The 25,284-nt window shown below is 59.3% G+C and overlaps 1 protein-coding gene across 2 annotated transcripts in view; it reads right to left on the reverse strand.

Moving 5' to 3' along the window:
• The window catches only part of Prdm11 (PR/SET domain 11), a 69,584-nt gene that overhangs the window by 11,131 nt on the left and 33,169 nt on the right, over positions 1 to 25,284 (reverse strand). The window contains exons 5-7 of one of the 2 annotated variants that reach the window (XM_077797462.1): positions 9,141 to 9,208; positions 5,192 to 5,613; positions 863 to 2,776 (exon numbers count right to left, since the gene is read on the reverse strand). In XM_077797462.1, coding sequence (XP_077653588.1) covers positions 2,211 to 2,776; positions 5,192 to 5,613; positions 9,141 to 9,208 — 1,056 coding nt within the window. In that variant the 3' untranslated portion in view covers positions 863 to 2,210. Of the gene's footprint in view, positions 1 to 862; positions 2,777 to 5,191; positions 5,614 to 9,140; positions 9,209 to 25,284 lie in introns of those variants that run through there. The other variant, XM_026399149.2, reaches the window with a different exon arrangement.

The raw sequence follows: 25,284 nt of genomic DNA on the forward strand, positions 1-25,284 counted from the left end.
CCGCCCCACCGTCCCTTTACTCCGACCTCCATTTCAGGTTCACTGCTTCCAACTTGTCCCCTCCTGACCCAGGGCCAGGGAGGAGCCAGCCAGTCACACTGACCGTGGGGGTGAAGGGGGACCCCAGCCCCCTTCCACAGCGTCTCTGCCCCTCCTGGAAGCGGGGAGCCTCGATGTCCACGGCACCCTGCTGAGGAGGGTCGGATTCCACAGCCAGAGGTAGTTAGGGTCATCCAGAAAGGGATTCCGGGTCAAGACCTGGGGACTCCTGCCTGGGGGAAGCTGTGGAGGGGCAGCAAGCCAGGGCAAGGCCCAGGACACTGCCGAGGACACTCCCGGGAGAGCCAGAGGAAGCCACCTGAGCCACTTTGAGAAGCCCTGGATCTGGATGTGCAGGGCCTCACCTGCAACAGACTCACAACAGGACAGCAGGGACATGTCCCCCCGAGGTTCAGGTCTCAGGGTCCTTAAAGTACCCTGACGCTCTGGACTCTCCTGCAGAAAGGAGGGGATCCTCCCTGGGAACCCTAACTGTCAGGAGACACAGGACCAGATCGTTTAGCACCATCGCACTTCAAGGTGCATCCCGGTGAGACATGACCAAAGGTATCCTAGGTGGGTGCTCTGCCTCCCTGACCTGGCTTCTGTCCCTGTCCCTGAAGGCCTCGCATGGGGCTGGGCACCGTCCTGCGTGTGTGGAACCAGGGCGAGCAAGGGCCTCTGGAGCCCTCTCACCAGCAGGCTCTCCCCTGTCCCCTAAGCCCTGCTCTGGGACCTGGAAGTCTCCACGGGAAGCGAAGAAAGAGAACACACAAAGAAAGACCCTGGACCCGGGTGTGTTCAGAGTGTGACATCGATTTCTTTTTATTGCAATCTTGGGGTCCAGCATGGGAGGGCAAGGCAACTCCAGGCAATGACCCAGCCCCTGCACTGTCCCTGTGTGGGAGGAGCTGGGTCTGGGTTCACAAGCAGTGCTCCAGGAGGGCCTGGGCAGGCGCTGGTACAGCAAGCCTCCCAGCCCCCGCGGTGGCTCTGGGGGACAGGGCGAGAGGTGGCGGGTGGGCAGAAAGAGCCGCTGGGAAAGGAGCTCTCCCTCCCAGGCCAGGGAGCAGCGGGAAAGAGACAGAGCTGGGGAGCACCTGTCCCCAGCCACCTGCCCCTTCCCTCCCTAACATGAGAGCCCGGGTGTCCCACCCCAACGGGAAGCACGAAGCCAGAGCTGCGTGGCTGGTGCGAATGCAGCCCGAGCAAGCAGAGGCGAGGCATGCTGGCACGCGGGACGGGCTCAGTCCTGCTGGAACTGGAGGCCGGGCTGCCTTCTGGCTCCCGAGACCTGGGCCTGCCTCTCCCTGGCCCCTGTCGGAGAGCATTAGGGCCAGGGTGTGTGACAGACGTGCCTGACACTGCCACCGCTCTCCCGACCCACCAGAGGAGACAGGCGCAGAGGCCAGGCAAGGAGCAAGCCCCCTGCTCCCCCGACTCCAGATGTGGCCTCTGGACAGGGGAGCTGGACAAATGCACAGTCCCGGCCTCCCACCAACAAGCTGTGTCACTTGTCATCTACGAATGCACATGACAAAGAGAATGATGTCCGACTTAGCTGCCTCTCAGGCTGTCCTGAGCACGCCCTGAGATCACGTATATCTGCAGGTGCAGGAAGAGCACCAAGTGCTCCAAGAACGTAAGATAGTCTCCCTGACATCACCCGGTCTCCACCCGACTCCACAGAAGGCAAGCACAGCAGCTGAGCACGCGCACTGCACGAGAGCAAGCCAGGGCCAAGGCAGGGCGCCCCGGGGCTCAGAGCCCTTGTGAGGTCAGGACAGACTCCCCCACCTGTCCTCTGGCCACGCCCACTAGGAAAGCAGCAGGATCAGGGACCCGGAGGTCAGGAGGTTGAGGCAGAGCCCTGAGGCTGGAAGCAGGGGTTCCCTTGGGATGCCCCCCTACACTCACGCCCGCTCCCCGCCAGGCCGCTGCCACCAGATACCGACCAGGAGGAGGCGCCTCGGGGCCAAGCAAGCAGAAAGCGGGGGCTTTTCTTGGACGTTGAGCCTCTGGCAAAGAGGAGGGAGGGCCGGACACCGGCTCCCAGGGCATGGGGAGCGGCCTGCACTCGGCGACAGGGGACAGCGCCCCGGAGTCCTACAGGGGTCCTGGGTCTCCAGGCCAGACGCCTCCCTCCAGCTCCTCCTCCACCGGCTGCCCGGCTAGAGGCTGTGCTTTCTCTTCCGAGACCTGGTCGTCCGAGTGGGGGCTGCTGCTGGGGGAGCTCGTGGGGGATCCAGCGGGGGCGCCTGGGCCGGGAGCGCAGAGCCCGTGGGGGCCGCCCCTTCTGGCCCTTGCCGTGATGCCTGGACCCCGTCCCGGATCTCCGCCAGCGTCTGGCACATCTGACCGACGCGGCCGCTCAGCTCGGCCATGGCCCGGCCGATGACGTGCATGCTGTTAGCCATGTCCTGGTGCGCGGCCACCAGCTCCTGGCAGAGCTGCCGGAACACCTCGGTCTGCTGGGCGTGGACGTGGAGGAGCTGCCAGTCGAGGCCCGGGGTGGGCGAGCCTGGGTGTGGCCGCGGGGTCCTGCAGGTGGCCTGTGCCTGGGGCAGGGTGCGGGGCAGGGCCTCCGGCTTGGGGCCCAGAGTCTCGGACTGGTCTGAGGAGGAGGAGGAGCGCAGCAGGGTGGGCCTGGCCAGGGGGGCCTCTTCCTCCGGAGACCGCTGCAGAGGCAGCCGGAGAGGCTGGCGCGAGGGCCCAGGCAACTCCTCATCTTCATCGTCTTGGGGACAGAAGCAGAGAAGGACAAATGGTTACCACAGGGAGAAAGGGGCGGCGCTGGGTGTGGACTCACCGTGAAAACCCCCAGGCACCCCACCCGGCACTCCCCAGCCTAAACACCCACCCGCGGGAAGGGCCTGGTTCCCAAGCCGCTGAGCCAAGGCCAGGCACCCAGGGAAGGATGCCACTGCTGCCCGTGACAATAGCCGCATTCCAGGGAAAGAGTCCAGTCCTGGTGACAGCAGTCAGCCCAGTGGCTGGGGACCTCGGCCCTGTCACTTCACCTCTCTGAGATTCGCTGGCTGCAAAGTATTGCTGATGACCTCTCTGCCCACCTCCTAGCCCCTGGGCCACCCGCTGGCTCCTTGAAGATGCAGGCGCTGCGTAGAGCTGAGCGTGACCTGCCAAGGGCACCATTGTGCTCCGAGGGGAGAGCCAGCCTCCTTGGGGCCACCTGGTGGCCTTGCTGAAATCTGCAGCCTTGATCAGGGCAGGGCGCCCGGGCCCAGAGGGAGGTAGGGGTGGTAGGGGTGGGCAGAGCAAGCCGCCGCCCTGACACCCCTTCCCCCAGGGTGGCAGCCAGGTCAGGCCCACGGCGGCCCCACCCAAGATGCCTGATCATGCAGGGACCCTCAGACAGACGGCTCCCCACGGCCAGACACAGGGAGGGGACCAGCCCCTGTACATGCAGGTCTCCGCTTTCAGGTGACAAGGGCTGACTCCATGACAGAATGAAAACATGACAGGCCGACCCTACTGTCCCCCAAACCCTCCCTGCCTGTGCCCAGGGGGCTCCATCCAGAACCAGCCCTGGAAACAGCAGGAAGGACGGGTGGTCCGGCTGGTCCTGAGGTTGGTCCTGCTCCCAGAGGTCCCAGGGTCTCACTGGAGCCACCACAGTAAGAGCCCAGTGCCTCGCAGTCCCATTAGGGGGGACAGCAGTCACCCCTGGAACCCTAGATGGGGCCAGAGGGCGTGAGGCCACTGCGGCTGTTTCCTCCCTGGGGGGCCTCAGGCCACGGAGCCCCTGGCCACGGAGGACCTGCTGGTCATGGCAGGGGTGGGGGTCCTGCCCGACCAGGTTACTCTAGGCCTCCGGAGGGGTGAGCAGGGCAGGATTTGGGACTGGGATTTACTGAATGTTGGGCCCCCATTTTGTCATAATTGGGTGGGATCACGTAGGACTGGGGAAGCCTGGTTCAGGGCTCTGGCAGACCCAGGTTCCAGTCCTGGGTGATGACACCTCGGGCCATCTCCATTTCCCTGTCCGGGTGACAGGGAGGTGAGACCGTCTCCACAGGCCTCTCCAGTCCCGAGAATCTGACTCTGTGAACGGCCACCTGTCAGGAGCCCCAGCCAAACAGGAAATGAGCAGATCCCCGTGACCAGGGGCCTGGGGAGGGAGGCGGGACTCTTGGGGACCCACCTTCCCACTGGCCTCTGGGGCCGCCTGTTCCCGGCCTCCGAGGGACTGAGTGGGGGCAGGGCGGACGGTGCAGAGGCAGGGGGACGGGTGTGCACGGAGGGGCCCCAACTAGAAAGAGCCCCAGGGTCCTGGCCTTGGGGTCCACCAGACGCAGGAAGCAGAGGGGAAAGGCAGGGGGCAGAGGGAGAAGGGGGCGGGGTGGGCGCAGAGGACTGTGCCTGGGGTGGGTGCAGGAGCGAGGGCGGGAGGGGACCCTGGGCAGCAGGACACAGAGCCAGAGAGAAGTGGACGAAGGCCGCTGGGCACAGGAGACAGGAGGGGACAGAAACAGTGCAGCTGGCCCAGGCGACAGGAGCTGCCCCTCCAGGCCTGGGCCTGCCTGCGGCCGCCCAAGCCCCCACCCCGCCCCTCGCCTGCGACGCTGGGGCCCCCCTGGCTCCTCCGTGTCCGGGACGGACGTGCCAGGAGCCTTCCTGATGTGGCCTCGTACATGCTGTTCCCGCCCGGCTCTCCGCCCCCGCCCTCACCCAGCCGGGGCTTCTTAACTCTTACGTGCCCCTCGCTGCTCAGTCCCACTTCACTTCCTTAGGGGGCCTTCCAGCCCTATGGAGCCAAGTGCCACCGCTCCTCACCCCCAGAAGGGCCCATTCATCATTTCAGGGACAGACACACAATCCAAGGCAGGGCTGGGGGGAGGGGTAAGAGCCCAACCTCAGGGACCTGGAGCCGGGCAGCCCCTGTGCCTGCAGGCCTTGAGGTCCCCCTGTGCTCAGGGTCTACTGGACACGACAGCCTTCGTCCCTTCCTTCCAGTCACTCCTGCACTGGTTTAACTCAAGCTGCTGAGTCCCCCATGTCCAGGAGCTGCCCGGGGGCAGGGCTCGTCCTCCCGGCTGCCAGCACCGTCCAGGCACAGAGGCGGATGCCCAGAGGGAGAGGAGGCGGGCGGAAGTGGACATGGGAAGAGTGGGCAGAGGGGACAGATACTCACAGCTGGTCGAGGGGCTGTCGGTGCCGTCCAGTTCCGCCCTGGGGAAGCCGTGCCCGGAGCGGGCGGTGCGCAGCGCCGACTCGATGGCCCTCTCGTGGGCAGTGAGCATGAAGGCAGGGGCCCGGCCCCCAGCCCCAGGGCCCGACAGGGACTGCTGCATGAAGGCCAGCTTGTCCTTGGTCCTCCGTTTCATGTCATCCCATCTGTGCTTAAGGTCCTTGACGGAGCGGGGGACCTGGCTGACGGAGGTGATTTTCCGAGCTATGCCTTCCCAAATCTTGTCCCTGTCGGCATGGGACAGCCGCATGGTCTCCCTCCCAAAGAGAACTGCTTCGTGGTGGGTCACCTCCGTGACCAGAATGTCCAGCTCCTCCTTGGAGAACTTGGGTTTCCTCTTACGCTCGGCCAGGGGCGCCACGGTCCTTGGGTTGAATATCCCACAAAGCACAATAGGGTAAATGACCGTCAAGGCAGGTGGGCCTCCTCCTTCCTAATGCCGGCCCCAGCTGGGGAGCCAGGAGGACCTGGGACCACCCGGCCCCACGCCCTCCTCCTACTGAGAAGTCCCTTCTACTCCTCCTCGGAGGGGGCGGTAGGAGGCAAAGGCGCAGGTCAGGCGGTGGGAGCCCTGGGCAGGTCCGCGGAGCAGGCCCGACCTTGCCTTTGGCTAGCAGCGAGTGCCGGGCGGTGCAAGTTCATGTACCCTTTCCCGCCTCCCTGTCCCCATCCAGAAGGGCAGTACCAACACACCAACTCCTCAGGCTGGCTCTAAGGGGGGAGGGTATAGTGATATAAACGCATAAAATCCTATAAAAGGAATAAAGAGTCCTCAGTGGGGTCGGGGCTGCACCACTGACCCTGCAAAGTCAAGTTTAAACGGGGCCCTGCAGGGGCGTGAGTGGCTTGGAGGCCACTGTCCACATGGGCTGCCGTGGCCGGGCCTCAGCTGGTGCTGCCCATCAAAGGGAGTCATCACAGAAAGCTGATTCCATCCCGTGTGGCTCACCACCCCTCCGCCATCTGCCCCCTCCCGTCCCCACTTCTGTGTGTGCAGGGACAGAGCCACCTCCCACAGCTGCACCGCCAGCTGTGTCTCCTGGGTGGCTGCTGTGGCTTTCTGGTTGGATTTGAGGAGCTCATGAGCATCCACTGGGAGAAGAACTGCACTCTGATGGACACCAGGGGTGACCTCAGCCTCCGTCTGCACAGGGCAGCCAGGGGCACCAGGAGGGGCTCCGCGGTGCTCTGCCGTTGGCCTAGCACCTGCTCTGCTCTTGAAACGCAGCTTCTCCATGTGGCTCTGCCCCCCGCTTTACCTGCTGCTACAAGGTTGGAAAGGTCCACCCGAGAGGACCCAGGGCACAGAGGGAAACCTGGGGCCCGAGTCACTCCTCCGCCTGCAGCATCAGCTGAGGCCGAGGGCAGCAGCCTCACCCCCACCCTGCAGCACACCAGGGCCTGCAAGCTGCGGAGGGGCAGGCTGTGGTCCCCAGGTCAGGACAATGGCAGGGCACAGGCTCGCACTGCGCAGACCTGAGACGAGAGGCGGAGTCTCCTTGTGGCCACAGGCCTCTGTACAACTAGGAGGACCATCCCAGGCCACTTCCCAGGGCTGGCGGGAAGCTGTGACGTGGCTTCTTGGTCACACCACTACAGGCCTCTGGGGCTCCGGATATTCTTTGTTGGGGGAGGGGCTGCAAACGTAGAGTGTTACCGCCACCTTTGCCACCTTCGGCTTCTACCAGATGCAACCAGTGGCACCCACCCAGGACGCTGCGCCTGCCAGAATGACTCAGGCACTGCCCAGCGCTCCCAGAGGGGCACGCAGCCCTTGCTGAGGACTCTGCACACAGCCCCTGGCACGGGGCCATGGGGTCAGTGCTCCCAACCTGGACACCGGTTCCCTTCCTGTCCCACCACTCACTTCGTAGACGCCCTGCGTTCCCTCAGTCCCATGCCCCAGGCCACGAGAGAGCAGTCCAGAGCACCCGCCGACGGAGGAGCTGCCCAACGAGGCTGACGCACAACCAACCCCAACTTGCCCTTGAGCTGAGGGCCCTCCAGGGGGACCGCCAGGCACCGTCTTGGTCAGCACAGGGCACAACCCATGCAGAGCCCACCCGGCCAGGGCCCACACGGCCCAGCGAACTGGCTCAGCCTGGCTCCTTGTGTCCAGAGCCAGAGCTCCAGTCCCTCTGCTAGTGACCAGTTCTGGGCCCCGGTTTGGCCATTGTGGCGTGAAGACCGATGCAGAGCCGTGCTGCCCACCCGCGCCCTCAGAGTCACTGTGGAGAGCCTCACCGAGGCCCGGCCAGCGTGGCCGACAAGCTCCGAGCGCCAGGAATCCCCAGGCCCAGCTGGGGGTGCAGGGGAGGCAGCAGGGCTCGGCTCCGGAGGCCGGAGCTCCTGGAACCCAGACAGCGGAGGCAGCCTCCTGCCTGGGACACCTGGGCCGAGCCACGCCCTCGCTTCCCTATTGCCTGGGGTCACTCCAGTGACCGGGCAAAGAGCCCTTGGAGGCAGGCCCTGCTGTCCATGGACAGCCTGTTAGAATGGCTCATGCCACTTGCTCACAGAGTCCCCAAAGTCCTGGCCACTTTGGAGGCCCCTGTCAGAGGCCCCCTTCTCCCACCTGGGCCCTAGCAGCACGGTGAGAGTCCATGCGATGACCAGGCGTGGCACCAGGTGTGGGCCCTGGGAGGGCCATGGGACAGGCCAGGCTGGGCCACCCCAGGTGCCCAGCGCAGGGACCGAGGGGAAGCGGGTGTTCCGCACGCGGCGGGTGAAGCCCGTGGGTGTCCTGACCTGGACCCAGGGTGGGGGAAGGCGGCAGTTAGGGCTGCAGACCTCCTTCTCGGGCCATTTCGGGGCATTGGCTGACCAGGTCTGGGGAGGAGGGGGAGGAGAGAGCTTGTCCCCACACACAGCCCTCCAGGGCTGCTTGTCTACAGCGACCCTGCTTCTGCACCTGGTGATGGCAGTAGGAGCAGCTTCCCCCAGGAGAGGGTGAGCCCTGGGTGCTCGGGGGGAGGACAGTGGCTCTGCTGCCTGGGAGTCTCTGACGGGAGGACAGGGTCAGTCAGGCCGTCTGGAGGACACCAGGCCCCAGCGTGACTCCCCAGCCCCAGCAGTCACCTGCTTGTTGACTGCCTCAGTTTAAATACAGCACCCCCCATGTTGGTCCCTAATGCACCGTCCTCCTCCACCCACCCACCAGCCTCCAGCACCCCTGGGTCACCAGGCCACACAGACACAAGAGGGCGTCACATCCAGGTGTAGTGGGTCCCGGGGCCCAGCCACAGAGGGCCCCTGGTTCGCCCTACCCAGACCCACATTCCTGTTCACTGTCCTGGGATCCCAGAGAGAAGCCCCCACGGAAGCGAGAGGCCAGCCTGCTCCCCTGCCCACCACCACAGCAAGGCCACCAAGGCCAGCAATGAGCCCAGGTCCCACACTTGGCTGGGATGGCCTGGGCAGTCTCCTGCTCTCCCTGGCCAGCCCTTAGGACCTTTCTGAGTCACACACTGGCACAGGGTGAAAGCACTCAAGCCCAGCAGCAAGCATGGTGGACATCAGGCCCAGCCCCTGCCAGGGCCCTCCTCGGCCAGGAACACCATGGGAACAACCACTGGGCACCCCTGCAGCAGCAGCCTGCCCTGAGAGACAGCGTCACAGTCCCAAGGGGGACATTCTCGCCCCCTCCCCAGGAATGCTCCCAGGAACCTGGGGCCCTGGGAGTCCCTGCAGCCTGCTGGCCTGGCCACAGTCCACCTCGGGGCCCCCTCATGGAAGCCGGGGACCAGGAAGGTCACGGAGGCTGGACGTCTCCCATGCTCTGCACACACAGTCCTGGAGGCCTTGGCCTCTAGAGACCCCCTGGTCCCAACACGCCACCCCCACTTCCTCTCCGGAGGCCAGCCGGCCTCCCGAACACAGCGAGAGGACTCACCTCATCCAGTTGGCCTTGGTCTCGTCCGACCCATCTATGGACTTGTAGCGGCTGTTCTTGTCCACAATCTGCAAGACAGAGGGACAGTCTAGAAGGGCTTCTCGAGTCCCTGGGCTCCTTCCCAGCCCAGGGCCCGGGGTCACCTCCCTCTGTCTGCCATCCCCCCACAATGTCCCCAAAGCCACAGGACTGAAACCAAGCTAGAGTCCAGGATTCCTGCCACCTACCTACCCTCTGCCCATCCCATCCCCCTAGAGGATGGAGGACACACACACACACACACACACATACATGCACACTCACAAGTACACACACATGTTCACACACACATAAACACACACACTCACACACATACATGCACACAAAGAAGTACACACTCGTGCACTCAAAAGTACACACACCCACACACTCACACACATACATGCACACTCACAAGTACACACACGTTCACACACACACAGACACACATACTCACACACATACATGCACACAAAGAAGTACACACTCATGCACTCACAAGTACACACACATGTACACACACATACATGCACACTCACAAGTACACACACACAAAAACACACACACATACATGCACACTCACAAGTACACACACATGTGCGCGCCCACACACTCACACACATACATGCACACTCACAAGTACACACACATGTTCACACACACATAAACACACATACTCACACACACATACATGCACACAAAGAAGTACACACTCGTGCACTCACAAATACACACACATGTACACACACATACATGCACACTCATAAGTACACACACATGTGCACGCCCCCCCACACATACATGCACACTCACAAGTACACACACATGTTCACACACACATAAACACACACACACACATACATGCACAGAAAGAAGTACACACTCATGCACTCACAAGTACACACACATGTACAAACACATACATGCACACTCACAAGTACACACACACAAACACACACACACATGCATACTCACAAGTACACACTCGTGCACTCACAAGTACACACACATGTACACACATACATGCACACTCAGAAGTACACATACATGTTCACACACACATGGCCACACACACACACACACACATACACACACACACACACTTTCAAGGTGCTGTGGATTCTGGGAAGAGACAGATGAGCCGTCCCTGTTCTCTGTCTTGATGGATACCATGAAGCACTTCCCGTAGCCTCGTGTTACAACACAACAGCTGGGTCTGGCCCGTCTCTCTCCCCAGCTTCTGTGGGAGATGGAAGCCACCGTCGCACGACGGAGCGTCTGTAATCTGAGGGGCTCCTGCTCCCCAACCTCCAAAGACTCAGGAGCCTGGAGGTCAGAGCGGGACCCCTTGTCTTCAGAAACTTCACCATGGATCCTGAGCATCAGAGTCGGGGTGTGGAGTTCTAGGCTGATTGGGCTTTATCTTCTCATCCAGGAAGATGAACAGAAGACTGCCCTGTGGTCACCTGCAACCTTCTGTTCCCTGCTGTGGTCCTCTGTGGATGATCTGTCCATGGTAAATGTAAAGACTCTCCCTTTATTTGTGATTTTACGCCATTTTGCTCTGTGGGTTATTTTACAAAATCTTCAACTTGAGGAGCACTTTCAAACAAAGACTGGATATCTCTTGATTTCGGAAAATTCTCAGCCATTAAACTTTTGAGAACTCAACTTCTCAGTCATTTTCCCAGGCCCTTCTGGTAGAATTTCTACCAAACACACATGGGAGCAGCTCGTTCTGTGCTCCGTGCCTTTTAACTTCCTTTTCGTATTATTTTTCCTCTTTTTCTTTCAGGGAAAATCCCTGAGAACTCTCTTCCCATCCACTGATTCTCTCTTTGGCCGTGTCCAGTCCCAGGTTCCTCCGGTCTCCTAGGTCCCCCTCCTCCCCGGGCTTCTCTTTTTAATGGGGGCCTTTCAGTCCATGGATATTTCCCATTCGCAGGTTTTGTCATGGTTCTTGTTCAAATCCATCTTTCTCTTTCATCCTGCCTGTTTGGGTTTCCTAAGGACCTGCTCCTTCCTCTTCCTCTCCCCACAGCCTGACTGAGCTGCAACCTGAGGGTGTGGCACAGGAGCCACAGCCAGGCTGTCCCCAGGGCCTCGAGAAGCGGGGCTCACCGCAGGCCCCAACCAAGCCCGAAGCCGTTCCCTGCCCCCTGCGGATTCTCCCCAGAGCCAAGGGACTCGTGGTCATCGTAAACCAGCTCATGGTTTTATTCACATGTGTCACAGCCTTCGAAGCCCGGATCCCTGCCCAGCCGTCTGAATGACCTGGGGATCCCTCTGCCCTTCACTGCGGCCAACTTTTCTGGGGTGAACTTTAACAGGGGTCACTCCCACACCTAGAACCTCTTTTCCATACTCTTAAAAAACATCCATCAAAACATTTCCGTCATTCAGAAATGGTCAAGAATCATGCAACCGGTGTCCATCGGTGAGGGCCAACCAGAGTCACAACAACTGTATCACCTCAGATCTTTCTCTCCTTGGGATCCACGACAATCCCGAGACGCAGCTGAAGACGTTCTCTGCCTCCCTCCAAATCACCCTTCTTCCCTCCCGGCTCCAAGGGTGGCCACCAGTCCTGAAGCTGGTGGGAGCCTTCCCATCTCTAGTTCACAAGGATGTTTCTAAGAATAATGGATAGCACTGTTTTGCGTGTTTGGGGATTTTACAGAAATGGCACCAAAGTGGACACACCCTTGGATAAACTTTCTCCCACCAAGCCATCCAAAGCTTGGATAAAAAGATACCAAGTCCCTTTTTATCTCTTGGGTCTCAAATTGTGTCACCTCCACAGAATAAGCCTTTCCTGATCTGACCCTGATGTAGGTTTTCCCTGCACACCACCCCCCACCCCAGCTCTAGTTGCATGGCATCTCGCTCCTTTTTTTAAAGCCCTAATGACAGCACTTTCACGGATGGTAAAGTTTATCTATCTGTTGATTTGGTAAAGGACCGTCTCCTTCACCAGACCCAAGCCAAAGAGACAAAGCTCATGGTTCTCCCACTCACATGGTGACCCAGCTGGAATGGAGGGGAATGAATAAATGAAGAGCCTTTTAAATAAAAAGCAAGTCAAAGAAAAAAATTATATACTATTAACATTTTAGTAAGAAAGAAAAGAGCCAGGCGCAGTGGCACACACCTGTCAACCCATCGGCCCGGGAGGCTGAGGCAGGAGGATCATGACTTCAAAGCCAGCCTCAGCAATTTACAAGGCACTAAGCAACTCAGTGGGACCCCATCTCTAAATGAAGTACAAAATAGGACTGGGGATGGGGCTCAGTGGTCCAGTGCCCCTGAGTTCAATCTCTGGTACCAAAAAAAAAAAACAAAAATAAAAAAAGAAAGAAAAGAAAAGAAGAGAGGCCTGTGAGGTCAGTCGCACGGACCAGTAAGGGTGGACACTGGGAATTCTGTGAGCCACTTGTGACACGCAGCCATTATTAAAGGCTGAGTGATATAAAGTTACAGTTCAATAAGTTACAAAGTCTTTAAAGGTGATATTCAGATCTCAGCACTTGCCTGTTGTGTTGTACATTTCCCTCTTTTCCCTATCACTAGTGCTTCTTTCTGGGGTGCTCCAGTCTTGGTCCCCAGCTTGGTACTGTTGGTGGAACTCTTAAGAGGCGGCACCTTGTGGGACCTCTTCAGTCCCCTGGGGTGCACCCGGAGGGGGAATGTGGGACCCTGGTCTCTTCCTCTCTTTGCCTCTGGCCACCAAGAGGGCAGCAGCTTGCTCCACCACGGGCTCCACGTCCTGAGGTGCTTCCTCACCACAAGACCAATGACCACAGACCCAAACCTCCAAAACCTCCAAACTCCTCTGGCAGAACAAGCCCTTCCTTCCTACAGCGCTAGCTCGCCAGTGTCCTCTCCCTTCCTTTAAAGCTCTAACTCCAGTGAGCATTTCAAATGATGATGGTGTTTATCATCTATCAGTTGATTTGGAAACAGACTGTTTCCCTCACCAGATAAGTTGATGATCTCAGGTGGTTTGTTACAGTCACAGAAAGCTGACTGACACATATGCTCCTCAGAAGGGCACGAATACCGTCTCTGTACCTGGGGAATACGGTCTGCTAGTTCTGCTGCACATTCCTTCCTGACTCCATGTTCAGCAAGTTCATGTTGCGTAGCTGGAAATTCACCACACTGGGAGCATGCACACCACGAAAATAGACACCTGTGTCCCCACCATCACCAGCAGGTTGTCAGACATTTACCAGCACACCATAATGCACACATATACGCGTGCACGACACACACACACACACGCATCTGTTTGCAGTGCAGAGGATCAAACCCAGGGCCTCACGCATGCTCTCAGCAAGTGCTCTACCACTGAGCCGCACCCCAGCCCAGATCCCTGTGTTTGCACGAGCACCAACAGGAGGAGGGGGGCAGGAGGGTGTTGCTCTGTTTGCCTGTGACACTGAACTGCCTTGTGATATAAAAATCTCAGACAGAGGGGCAAGACGTGGAGCCTGGCTCCCCTCCTCCACAATCTCCCCAGACACATGCTAGTCTGCAGGACCCTCCTGAGGGTCCCACGGAACCCTGTCCTTGGCCCTCACGTTGACCACCCTACGTTGTCATTTCCGGGTCACCTCTCTCGTCTGGGGGAAGAGAAGCATCTCTATTTGTCACAGCCTGCAGGGGGAGCAGCTGGCGTAGCAAGAGCCTGGAGCCTGAGGCAGCAGCTAGAACCTCAGCCTCAGCACTCAGGAGCCCAGGGGCCTTGTCCAGAGGCTTCCCGGGCCCTGGGTCTCCTCACCTGCATCGTGGGGTAAAGGCCATCCCTGCAGCATTACCGTCACCACTGACGGGGAAGGCACCCTCGAGTCCCCATGCCAGTACTGATGCAGGGATGGCACTGGACACTGTTGATTCTGGGTGGGGGAGGCCTGGGAGTCTGTGACCACTGAGGTGGAACCTGCCTCCGCAGCTCTGCCCGGGGAGAGGCTGAGGGACACGGCGGCTGCCTCGGGCCTGTCCCTGGTTTGGGTTGAGGCTTCCCGAAGCTGTTTCTTGGCTCATCTTTGTCACCAATCAGGGGTTCCTCTAACACCAGGTCCTGTCACTCCACAGAGACCTCTGGGACAGCAGCTTCAGGCTCTGGGGATAAATGGTCTCCAGGAAGACAGTGTCCCTGCCTCCACAGTCCATAGTCCAGTGGGACACCAAGGAGAGGCCACCGAGGCACTGCATGGCCACGAATCTCGAGGAGGGAGGATGTGGGTTGAGAACCCCGGGGGAGCCCTGGCCTGAGGGTCAGCCAGGACCCTCCTGAGGGGCACGGAGTTGCCATGAGACCCTGGAGAAGGGGGTGATGGGGTGCCGAGTAGAGGGCCACATGGACGCTCAGGGACAAGTCCAGGCCCCACTGAGTCAGGAGTGGGCTGTGGGTCTCCAGCCCAGGGACAAAGCCAGGACCAGCAAGGGCCTGGCTCCCAGGACCCTTCTGCCTAAAGGACCTCAGGATGCCACCTAAAGCTAAGATGGGTGACTCCAGGTGCCCAGATGAGCAGAAAGGCAAGGACTGTGGCCTCCTGGGCCAAAACGGGTCCACGAGGGTCCGAAAGCCACTTCTCACCACAGCGACAGCTATCAACCACGACCACGATGAAGGTCCCTGCAGCAGCCCCTCCCGAGCCCCCTCTGTGTCCAGTGCTCCACACTTCGCCTCACCTGACTCAAGTGGCCACAGGCTGTCCTCATGCTGCAGATCAGGAGGCCGTCAGGGAACCTGCCCCAGGTCACAGAGGAAAGACACAGGGACGCTGGGACCGAAAACCAGGTTCCCAATGACCCGGGGCCACAGCGCTGATGCACTGTGTGGGGTGCTGGGCGTGCGGGGTGCTGGGCGAGGCCCCCACGGATCTCCTAACACCAGGGCTCTGGAGCCCCGTCTGAACTTCCAGCGTGGCCTCTGGTTTGGGTGACCTTGGGAGCAGGGGTTGACACACTGCCGTGGAGGAGAGCCTGCTCTGCGGACGGTGTCTCCTCGGTCAGGGGGTCGCCGTCCGGCTCCCCCGAGTGGTGCCTGGACCAGATGGTGCAGCGGTGGATTTTCAGAACCCGATTCCTGCAACTTTCCAGGAGCCGCGGAGTCCACAGAGCGAATCCACAAAGCATTCTGCGCTCGGCCCCGCACCTCCTCACAGAGCAAGGCGGTCACAAAAGTGATTTGTGAAGCCACTCGCAACTGGCAACGTGCTCTGGCGGACCTCAGAGCTTCTCCCAGGATCCCCAGGAGGCGGGCGGCCTCCCCTCTCTTCTCCAGCCACTCCCCAGCTGGGCAGACCCAAGACGGGGAGAGGAAGAGCTGCCCTGGACTTGAACTTGAGCTCTGGCTTCTTCTATGCCCAGAAACACGGAGGGAAGAACAAACAGGCTGGACAGAGAGACTCTCCAGACCCTAGGCGTCTGCGCCGGGCGCAGCATTTTGTGAATATCAGCGTTTTGTGCGTATGTGACTTTTTGAGTCACCTAAGAAACTAAGGTCCTGTGAACCAGAATCTAACCGGCCACCCTAATGGAATGATAAGGAGATCATCGCTTCTTTGTATTGATCTAAATGAACTTTTATCAGATTTCTTTTTTTAAAAACCACTGTATTGAGGTGTGACGGAAACACTCAACGCTGCTAATGTCCACACTGAGGGGTTGGAGAGACGTCTACACCCTGGAGCCCTCAGCGGCGTGTCCCTCACCTCCAGGAGCTGCCTTCCTGCTTTTTAAATGCATTGATTATTGCTGTTGTCATGGTGATCACGAGATCTCCGCTCCCGGGGAGGGCTCAGGTGTACCTCACAGGATGGCTCACTGTAGGCTCCAAGCACAGCTCTGGGACTTACTTTCATTCTGGAACTTTCTACCCTTTGACGGACACCTCACTTCCCCCTTCCCCATCCCCGGCACCACCGTCCGACTCTTCATTCTGTGAGTTTGACTATTTGGGATTCTTCCTGTAAGGGTGTGCCTGTTTGGGCAAGTGTCCCCCAGAGGCCGTGTGTGACTGGCTTGGTCCACAGCCCCTGGCCCTGTTGGAGGCGGTGAACCTTTAGGGCTGGGACCTGGAGGGAGGTCCTTAAGTCACTGGCGGTGTGCCCTCGAAGGAGACTCTGGGACACTGGCTCCTTCTTCACTCTCTTGCTTCTGGCCACCAGGTACGGTTTGCTCCACCAGATGCCCCTGGGCAGTACTGTCCACCACGCCCACCAGGGGCCTCAACCCAGGGTTCTTCCTGATCCTGGACTGGAACTCACAAATCTGTAAGCCAAAATAACCTTTCCCCCTTATAAGTTCATCGTCTCAGGCTTTTTGTTACAGGGAGGGAGAGCTGACTAATAGAAGTGGCCTCAGGGAGTGTCCGGCCTGCGCATGGTGCACTTCACTCAGCATGATGTTCTCCAGGTCTGCCCAGGTTTCATAAATGGCTGGACTGCCTTCTTTTCTAATGCTTAAAAAAGGCCCTGGAGTCCTGGTAAATGCAGCCAGTTTGCACACATCCCAAATTCCATGCGTGGGTTTCCCCTGTTCACGCCTCACCCCGCCCAGCCTTCCCTGAAGCCTAGGGGAAGGTTCCTAGAGATGATCCTGGCCCGACCTGCTCATCACGGCCAGGAGCCGATGCACAGTACCCCAGCACCTCCCAGAGGCGTGTCCCCTAAGACCACGCTCCCTGTTTTATGGACAAAACCCAGGGCTCAGAGAGAACAGGAGACAACCCAAAGACACTTCCAGCCGATGGGGAGCCGGGAGCAGAGCCCAGGGACCTGTGAGTCCAGAGCCTGTGGCCGACTCAGGGGACCTCCCCTTCACAAGTCTCTGGGCTCTGCCTGTAAAAAGTGCCCAGCTCTGGGAACTGGCCTCAGGACCAGCCAGCCCCAACCACCTGCACGCGGCCCCAGTGTTCTTGGCAAGGAATGTCTCCCGGTGAAGGTCAAGGGCATCCTTAGGTCCTGAAGGGGAACCACAGGGAGCAGCCAGCATGGAGACTGGCCTGAGGCCCGCCTCCTCCTTGCTATGCCTAGCAGCAGGGGTCTGGACAGGGTGGGAAAAACAAACTTCAGATTTCATTCTGGAATTTTCTACCCTTTGACCAAGTAGGAATGGAAGAGGGCAGCCACTGTTGTTCAGTACACAACTTGAACATCTACCAGGTGCAGCTCTTCCTCAATAAACAGTGCGATTCCTAAAATGCCTAACCATGGAGCTGCCATGTGGCCCAGCACATCCCCGCTGCAACAAAGGAAGACCTCAATGCACAGGCGTGGTCATGGCTGCCACTGGTAGGAGCAGCCCCCGTCCACAGTGGATGACAGATGAACAAATACGGTCGATCCACGCCATGGAATGTGGTCCAGCTGTGAAGGGGATGACCAGGCTGTGACACGGAGAACCCTGGGAACACCACGTGATGGCATGTGCCGTACCATCTCATTCATGAAATCTACCACCAGAAAGTCGGTCGGTGGTCACTAAGGGCCGTGGGGAGGGCAGAGGGGGATGGCAGCCGAAGGGCACGGGACTTTTCAAAGTCACAAAAGTCACCTGGAGCCACAGCCACACTTACCTGTGACGTACTGAGAACCACTCAAGAGTGCACCTTAGGGAAGTCACATGGCTTTAAATCATATCTGATCAAGTCCCTTTAAAACTAGTATCTGCCAAAGACGCAGCAGCTGTGGTCAGACACTGAGAAACCACCTTGTCCCCTGTGCTGGGGCAGGAGTCCCCAGAGGTACGAGGCTTCGCTGAGGGCCAAGACGGTCTTGGATATTCACACTGGGGCTGGGGCTTTGAACTTGAGCTTTGGTTGCAGTCCTGGCCCCGACAGGAGCAGCACAGCCCCCTACGCCAGGACTCCCGGTCTGCACAAAGGGGCCGAGTCCCACCCACAGGCCTGTGGTGAGAGTCAGAGGCCCAGACCCAGAACCAGACATCACTCAGCGGCTGCCCCTGAGGCCGCGGTCACCGGGCCCCGCTGCACACCGTCCCAAGCAGCGTCTGCTGGGGGCCCGGGGGCCCGGGTGCTGAATTAGCTCAGGGGACGTGGGTCAGACCTCTCCGTGTCCCCCACCGTCAACGTCAGGAAGTCGCCCAGGAGTTGATGCTTCTCAAACCCGAGTCTTTGGACATGATCTCAGGATCCAAACATCCTCCAAGAGTTTTTAATTCCATGTTTTCATTTTTTTAAAAAAAATCAATAGACAGGAATCACCAGGAGAGGTCCACACCCACAGGAAGTGCCGGGCTTAGGGCTGGGCGGCCCCAGGTCCTCACCCGCCCGGTGGCTCCACCTTGTGACCCTGCCCTAGACTGAGTACAGGTGGCCTGTGCTTCTCTGGCCCTGCCCTGGGGTTCAGCCGTGTCTGAATGTGTGGTCACATCAACCAGCAAGTGGCAAGTGGGCTTGGGAGGTAGAAGGACTCCCGGGCAGTGTCCGCAGGCCACGGGCCCTGAGCAGCAGGGCACAGGGGACGCTCCCCCTGCAGGCCGTGTAGCCCAACAAGACGGCTGAGCTGCGGGGGACCACCAGGCGCAGGACACAGAGGAGGCACCGCAGCCCAGCGGCAGGGACCCCAGCAAGAAGGTTCTTTGCCAGGTGTCAGCAGTGACGTCCTCCTGACGTCCTCCTGCTTCTGCGTGGCCTGACGACCAGAGCGGCTCCTATTTTTTTAACTGTTTGGAGAGGAACCGGGGCAGAGGGCAGAGCTCAGTGGACAGCACTTGCCTCCCATGCATGAGGCCCTGGGGTCCGCCAACCCCTAGCACCGCAAAAAAAAATTAAAAGTCATCATAATTTAATCAAAAGAAGAGCAATATCTCACGGAACAAGAATTATCTGGAATTCACTCCGATTTCAGTACCAGTGAGTTTGTCTTTTTCTGTAGCTGCCTCTGTGCCACGTGACAGAATGGAGGACAGATGGCTCCGGACTTATGATTTTTCTACTTTGTAATGCTTTGAAAGCTATATTCATTCCGTAGAAACCGTACTTTGGATATTGATCTTTTCCCAGGCCACTCTTCTGCGGGAGGAGCCTCTCTGCGGTGCCAGGCAGCACCATGGTGCCCAGGCAGCCCAGAAACCACGGGAGTCGGGGCACCACCATCGCTGGACCACGTACAGTGTGGCTAAGGCAGGACATGTGGTAGGACAGGAGGAGAGGGTGCCGCTTTGACCTACGAGGCTTCAGCACACCATGAATGCCATGGGACCAGCCCATCGTAAGTGGAGGAACACCTGTACTTGCCACAGACAGCGTGGAGTCCACAGGGCCCAGACCACCTGACCCTTGACAGGAGGATGCCCCTGAATGCCGAGATGGCTTGCTTCACAGTGAGAGTCGGCTCTGCGACACCAGTTATCACCACGAGCCGAGAAAAAAGAGCAGCTACAAACGCCACATGCAAACACTGCATTTGGCAAAAAGCAGGTCAAAGCGCAGGACCTTGGGCCATCAGAAGATTTCCCGAGTTTCAAACAGAGTCAAACCATGGGAAAATGACCGCACTCCCCAGCTTGCAGGATTGCAGACGTTCTAGACACCCAAGAACCTGTGAGGAGCCCCACGACGTGCTCCCCTTACAGACAGCCGTGAAGGATGACGCAAAATAACAGCATCCATCATGTTGAAGCGCTGCCGTTACTGTGAGTGACGTTGGGATTTGGGGAGTTCTGGACATTTTACATTTCTGAACTTTTGATAGTTGTTTAATAAGTATAAAAAGATTTGTGTTCACCCAGCTTCACGATCAGACTTTTCTAAGTAGCATTAAAATAGAATCAACGTGACGTTGGGACTCCATGAACCTCGAGTCCCCTATCACACAGGAGACACATCACTATGTCACACCTGTCACACACTCTACTTGTGTTCCCAGGTCAGATTCTGAGAGTCCCAGACCCTGCTGGCTCACAGGTGTGTGTCGGGGGAGGGGCGGGGGTCCTGTGGTTCGGTGTGTGACAGCCCAGTGACCAGCCTTGGTGGCACAGCTGCACCAGCTGGCCCTGCAGTGCTTCTGATGTTAAGAGGACCCTAAGGTTGAGGGGCGCACCTACTCCTGGGGGTGCCCAGATGGTTCACAGCACCCGAGACCCGGGGGTCTTTCTCCCAGCCTCACCCCCACGGTCCTCCCAGGTGCAGCCTGCACTTCAGCTCCCCCGAGCTCCACCCCACCTCGGCACCACCCAGTGCTCCTGGGCCTCGGGGCTGCGGCCACTGCTGTGACCCCGTCTCCCTCAACTCTGACCTAAGGCCACTTCCACCTGCCCCTCAAATGCCCTGTGGCCTAGAAGCGAAGGTACCACGGCAACTGCTCCCCTGGTCCCTGGGACCGTGGCTTCTCCACACCGTCCCCTGCTAAGAAACCAGGACTCCTTGGAGCCAGGGCCCGGACCTTTGGTGGCAGGAGGTGCTAAAGCAGCGATGAGGCTGTGTCAAAAGAGCAAAGAGCCGTCTCAAGGGGCTCCCAGGGGCCAGCCGAGGGCAATGTACACCTCAGAACAGGGGTGCCCTGTGGAAGGACAGGAGGGACCCCAGACCTCAGATGCCAAAAATAGTCTCTAAGGCGAAGATGGGGGCGGGAGAGAAGGAGGAAGTTTTTTCTTTTTAAACAAAAGGAATGTCAAGTATTAAATGCAGAAGGAATGGGAGAAAAAGAAGTCATCTGACACCAGGAATGATAACTGGTGCAGACGAGAGTCCCGGACAATCCCCAAAACTAGTGACTGAGAGACAAAACTCACGGAGATCACGTGTCTCCAAGAGCTGACAGGGGACAGACTCAGGACTGCCAGGCCAGAGGGGTGACCTGAGGCGAGCGTGAGGAAACCATCGTAGATCTCCATGTGGAGCATCGGGCAAATGACCTGCCGGAACCTCCCACACTGTGGCCACACGTGAAGGAGAAAGGCACGCAGCCAGCGCAGGCTGATGAACACACGCTGGGGTCCCGAGTGGGCTCTGGGTGGGGGCCCAGTGCACCTGGGAAGCCGCGTGCGGAAGGCCGTCCTGTAGCTGGCTGCGAGTCCTGGCGGTAGTGGTGACGTCGCGGCTCTGTAAGACAGGCACCAGCCCGCCCCCCGGGTTGGTCAGCCCCAGCACCCCCAGCCCCAAATACACAGCCTGTGGGCTGTGCGGCTCCTTGCTTCTCCGAGGCCCCCTGAACTTGGCAAACCAGCCTGCTCCTGCACAGCTCGCGGCACGGCGGGGGACACTGTGCTTCTGTCAGCCCCGCACTCGGCCCCTCTCTGCTGGGAGGTGCGTCAAGAGCTTTCCCACGTCAAGTTCAAGTCTTAACAGATTTCCCCATTTTACGAAGGCAGCTGAGATGGAAGCGCCCACTTCACACCTGCAGCCCCCCGAGGGCAGGCGCTCGGCAGGCGGGACCCAGGGGGCGACCCCCTCCCTCCTGTCCTGCTCAGGAGGGCAGCCGGCTGATCCATCCAGCACCAGTGCCTGAAGGGCGGACAGGACGCGCTGTGGACTCCCCTTGGCCCGTGGCCACCCGATGTGGACCCCAGACACCAGCAGAACACACGCAGGGCCATCGGGTGGGCACTTTCAGCCTCAGGGCTGGCTCCGTGCAGGGCTCCCCCTTTTCCTTCCTTCTCTCTTCCTCCCTCTTAAAATCTGCCGTCCTCGTGTCCTGTCCGCATCCTGCCCGGCTGCGCAGATCCCTTGGGGAACAGGTGGGAACCTGTTCAACAGGAACCCTGAGCTGCTTGCTTGCTTGCATTTATTTATTTATTTATTTATTTATTTATTTATTTATTTATTTATTTATTTGGTGTGGGAGTGAATCCAGGGGCACCCGACCACCGAGCCCCATCCCCAGCCCTATTTTGTACTTTATTTAGAGACGGGGTCTCACTGAGTTGCTCAGCACCTCGTCATTGCTGAGGCTGGCTTTGAACCTCTGATCCTCCTGCCTCAGCCTCCCGAGCCTCTGGGATTACAGACGTGTGCTCCGTGCCGGCTGCCTCCTCCGTCCCCGGCCTCGTTAGCAGACCACCTGGCTGTGTGGCAACCCCAGCGCCTCACCCTGTAGCCTGTCCTGGGCGTGCGGTGTTGGCGGGGGAGGTGGCCCGGGCAACCTTGGCGACGACTTATGGTGTTTCTAAATTCCAGGGGGACGAGGAAGCACAGGAAGGAGGATTCCTTTCCTAAATGGTCAGAAGTGATCCCAGAACTCCTGGCCCAGGTCAGGCCACCAAGGAGACAGGCGGAGTGGAAATGGCTGTGGGTCCGGGGGAGCCCAGGCCCCTCCTGGGCACTCTGCGCACAGTGGGACCAGCTCGTACAGGTGGATGGAGCCAGGGAGGCCCTTGTGCTGTGCAAGAAGAAGAAGCAGAGTCCACAAGAGCAGCAGGTGGGAAGAGGCGGCTGAGGAAGACGAGAGACAGCCCAGGGAGGCCCGGGGCCCAGCGCGGCTACTCCCCAGCTGGTCACCATGTCCCATGGCCGCCAGGCCTCAGTTCCCTCTCCCGTGCATAGGATAGAGTAATCGGTGCTGCAGGAGCCTGCAGGATCACGTGTGATGGTGGCAGACCCAGATGCGTAGCAAGTGCTCAATACACATCAGCACCAGGGCTCCCCATGGTCACCGTCCCTGCTCCCACCACAGGCATGGGTCTATGCATGGCGCCAGGGCTTGTGAAGCCAAGCAGAAGGTCAAGACAAGATAACGCAAGGAGGGCTGGGGACAGGGTGTGACCCGTGAGTGCAGTTTCTGTGGGACGTGCAGTTCCCAGATCCCAGCCCCAGTCAGGCCACGGCTTAGCTCTTGCTCCTTCCTCCGCGGCCCATCACCCGAGCAGGCAGAGCTGTTCCTGAGGCCCGCAGTCCCCAGCGGGGCCTGGACGCCGGCTCCAGCAACAGACGTGACACACACTCGCACGGTCCCAGCCTCTGCCTCCTCGGGTCATTTGAGCATCTGTTCTCTGCAGGCCTCCAGTGTCCCTTGCCTCTCAGGTCACAGAGGTCAAAGCCTCCTTATGCTCCTGCCTGCCCCCCCCCACCTCCCATGAGTTTGCTGTACCCCATCTCTGCTGTTACTGTCACAAAATGCCACACACAATGCCCGAAAGCAACACAACATTATTCTCCCACAGCTCTGGAGGCCGGGGGTCTCAAAGAAGGTGTGGGCGGCTGGACCCTTCCGAGAGGCTCCAGGAGAGAAGCTGCCTGGCTCCATTCCTTCTCCAGCCTCTACAGGCCCTGCCTCCCCTGCCCCTGGCTCCCTCCTCCACCTTCGAGGCCAGCAGGACCATCTTCTAATCTCTCTCTGCCCCCGATCTCCTTGTGATACTACTGCCACCCCCCAGACAGGCCAGGAGACACCCGTCTCAAGATGTCACTCAGTCACACCTGCCAACTCCCTTTTGCCGTATAAGTTGACGTCTCACAGGCTCCGGGTGAGGCGTGGACTCTTGGCGGGGTCATTATCTGGCCTCCTCCACCTCCCTCCCTCCCCTGCTCCCATCCTCTGCGCTGTCCCTCCAGTGGCAGGGAGATCTGACCCCCCCTCCCCTGTCCAGCACGTCCACTGTAAAAGCCCAGGGAGCGGCTTCCCCCTGTGTCGCCCTTTTCATGCAGAGCTCCCGCTGGCTTCTGAGGGACAGCGGTGCCACCTCTCCCAGCTCACGCCCCCTGGCCCCAGCCTGGCTCTCCTATCTCTGTCCCCCAGCTCTGATCTCCTCTCCCCCAGGCTTCTGAGAAGAGATGATCCTGGTCACCTCCACACTAACCAGGGTCCACCCACGGCTCCCCTGCTGGTCCTGCAGATAACTCCACTGGAGAGGAGGGGACTGTCCCCGCGGCCAACTGTTTGCCACGGAGGCCCACCTTCTAGGAGGGTGCCCGGGTGGACGTCCCTGCGGCTCTCGCTAAATGCACCGCTGACCGCGCTGCGCAGACCCAGAGGACGCTTCTCAGCCCTTCTCACTGTGCTTCCAGCAGAATTCGACGCCGTCGGCCACTGTGGTCCTCATGACCCCTCGCTTCCCTCTGGACTTCTGGGACACCTGCCCTCCTGGCCCCCTCCTCCCTCTCAGGCCACTCTTAGTCCGTCTTCTCAGACTCCAGCTCCCCGGAGTGGGGTCCCAGGCCCCTCCACCTCTGTCAGGCCCTCGGGGCTGCCCTCGTGCCCCGCACGCCACAGACCACCTGTGCACAGGGGACTCGCGGGTGACACCACAACCTCCTCTCCATATGCCTACTGGACATCAGCAGGTGGACATCTTGGCAAGACTCCAAACCCAAGTCCAAACCCGAACCACCATCTTGCAGCCCCTCCTCCTCCAGCACCCTCATTTTGCACCTGCAGTGACCTGTTGGAGGGGGACCCCCTTGACTCTCCCGCTCCCCACAGAGCTCGGCTGGGGACAGAGTTCCCAGCCCTTTCCCTTGTCTTCACATCTCCGCCCACAGAGAGGAGCCGGTCCAGGGTGCCCCGCGCCACGTCCCAGTCCTTTTGATATTTACTTTGAAACAGGGTCTCGCTGAGTTGGTTAGGGACTTGCCAAGTTGCTGAGGCTGGCCTTGAACTTGCAATCTTCCTGCCTCAGCCTCCCTGGGAGACCTCATTCTTGACCACTGCTCCACCCTCTGCACCCAATCAGTTCTCCAGGCTGCAGCCACAGTTGCCTTTTCAAACATAAATGTGCTCAGGTCACTCTTCTTACCCCCAACTTCAAACAAAATGAAAGCTTCTCACTGTCTTTAAAGAGCAAGCAGACTCATTTGGCCCACTGGGCCCCACTTGGTCAATATCCCTCCCTCCTCTAGGTCTCTGTGTTTGTCGCTCTCCAGGAACCACTAACCAGTTGCTTGAATATACTGCCTTCTCCTCCTGCCCCGGGGCCTTTGCACATGTCACTCCAGCCATCTGATGCCCCTCTCCAGCCCTCACCTGGAAGCCATTCTCTTCCTTCAGTCACAGCTCAGTGCCAGGAAGCCTTTGCTGATCTCCGGCCGTAATAATTCCCCAGGCTGTTCACTTTCTCTGGGCCTCACTATCTCGCCATTAGCTATCAGATTTGGAATTTTATGCATATTTATCTTGTTCTTCAATTAATTCCATCTCCTGCACAGTGAGCTCCATGA

Source organism: Urocitellus parryii, chromosome 4, assembly GCF_045843805.1.
Source record: "Urocitellus parryii isolate mUroPar1 chromosome 4, mUroPar1.hap1, whole genome shotgun sequence".
In the NCBI taxonomy this organism is placed as follows: Eukaryota; Metazoa; Chordata; class Mammalia; order Rodentia; family Sciuridae; genus Urocitellus; species Urocitellus parryii.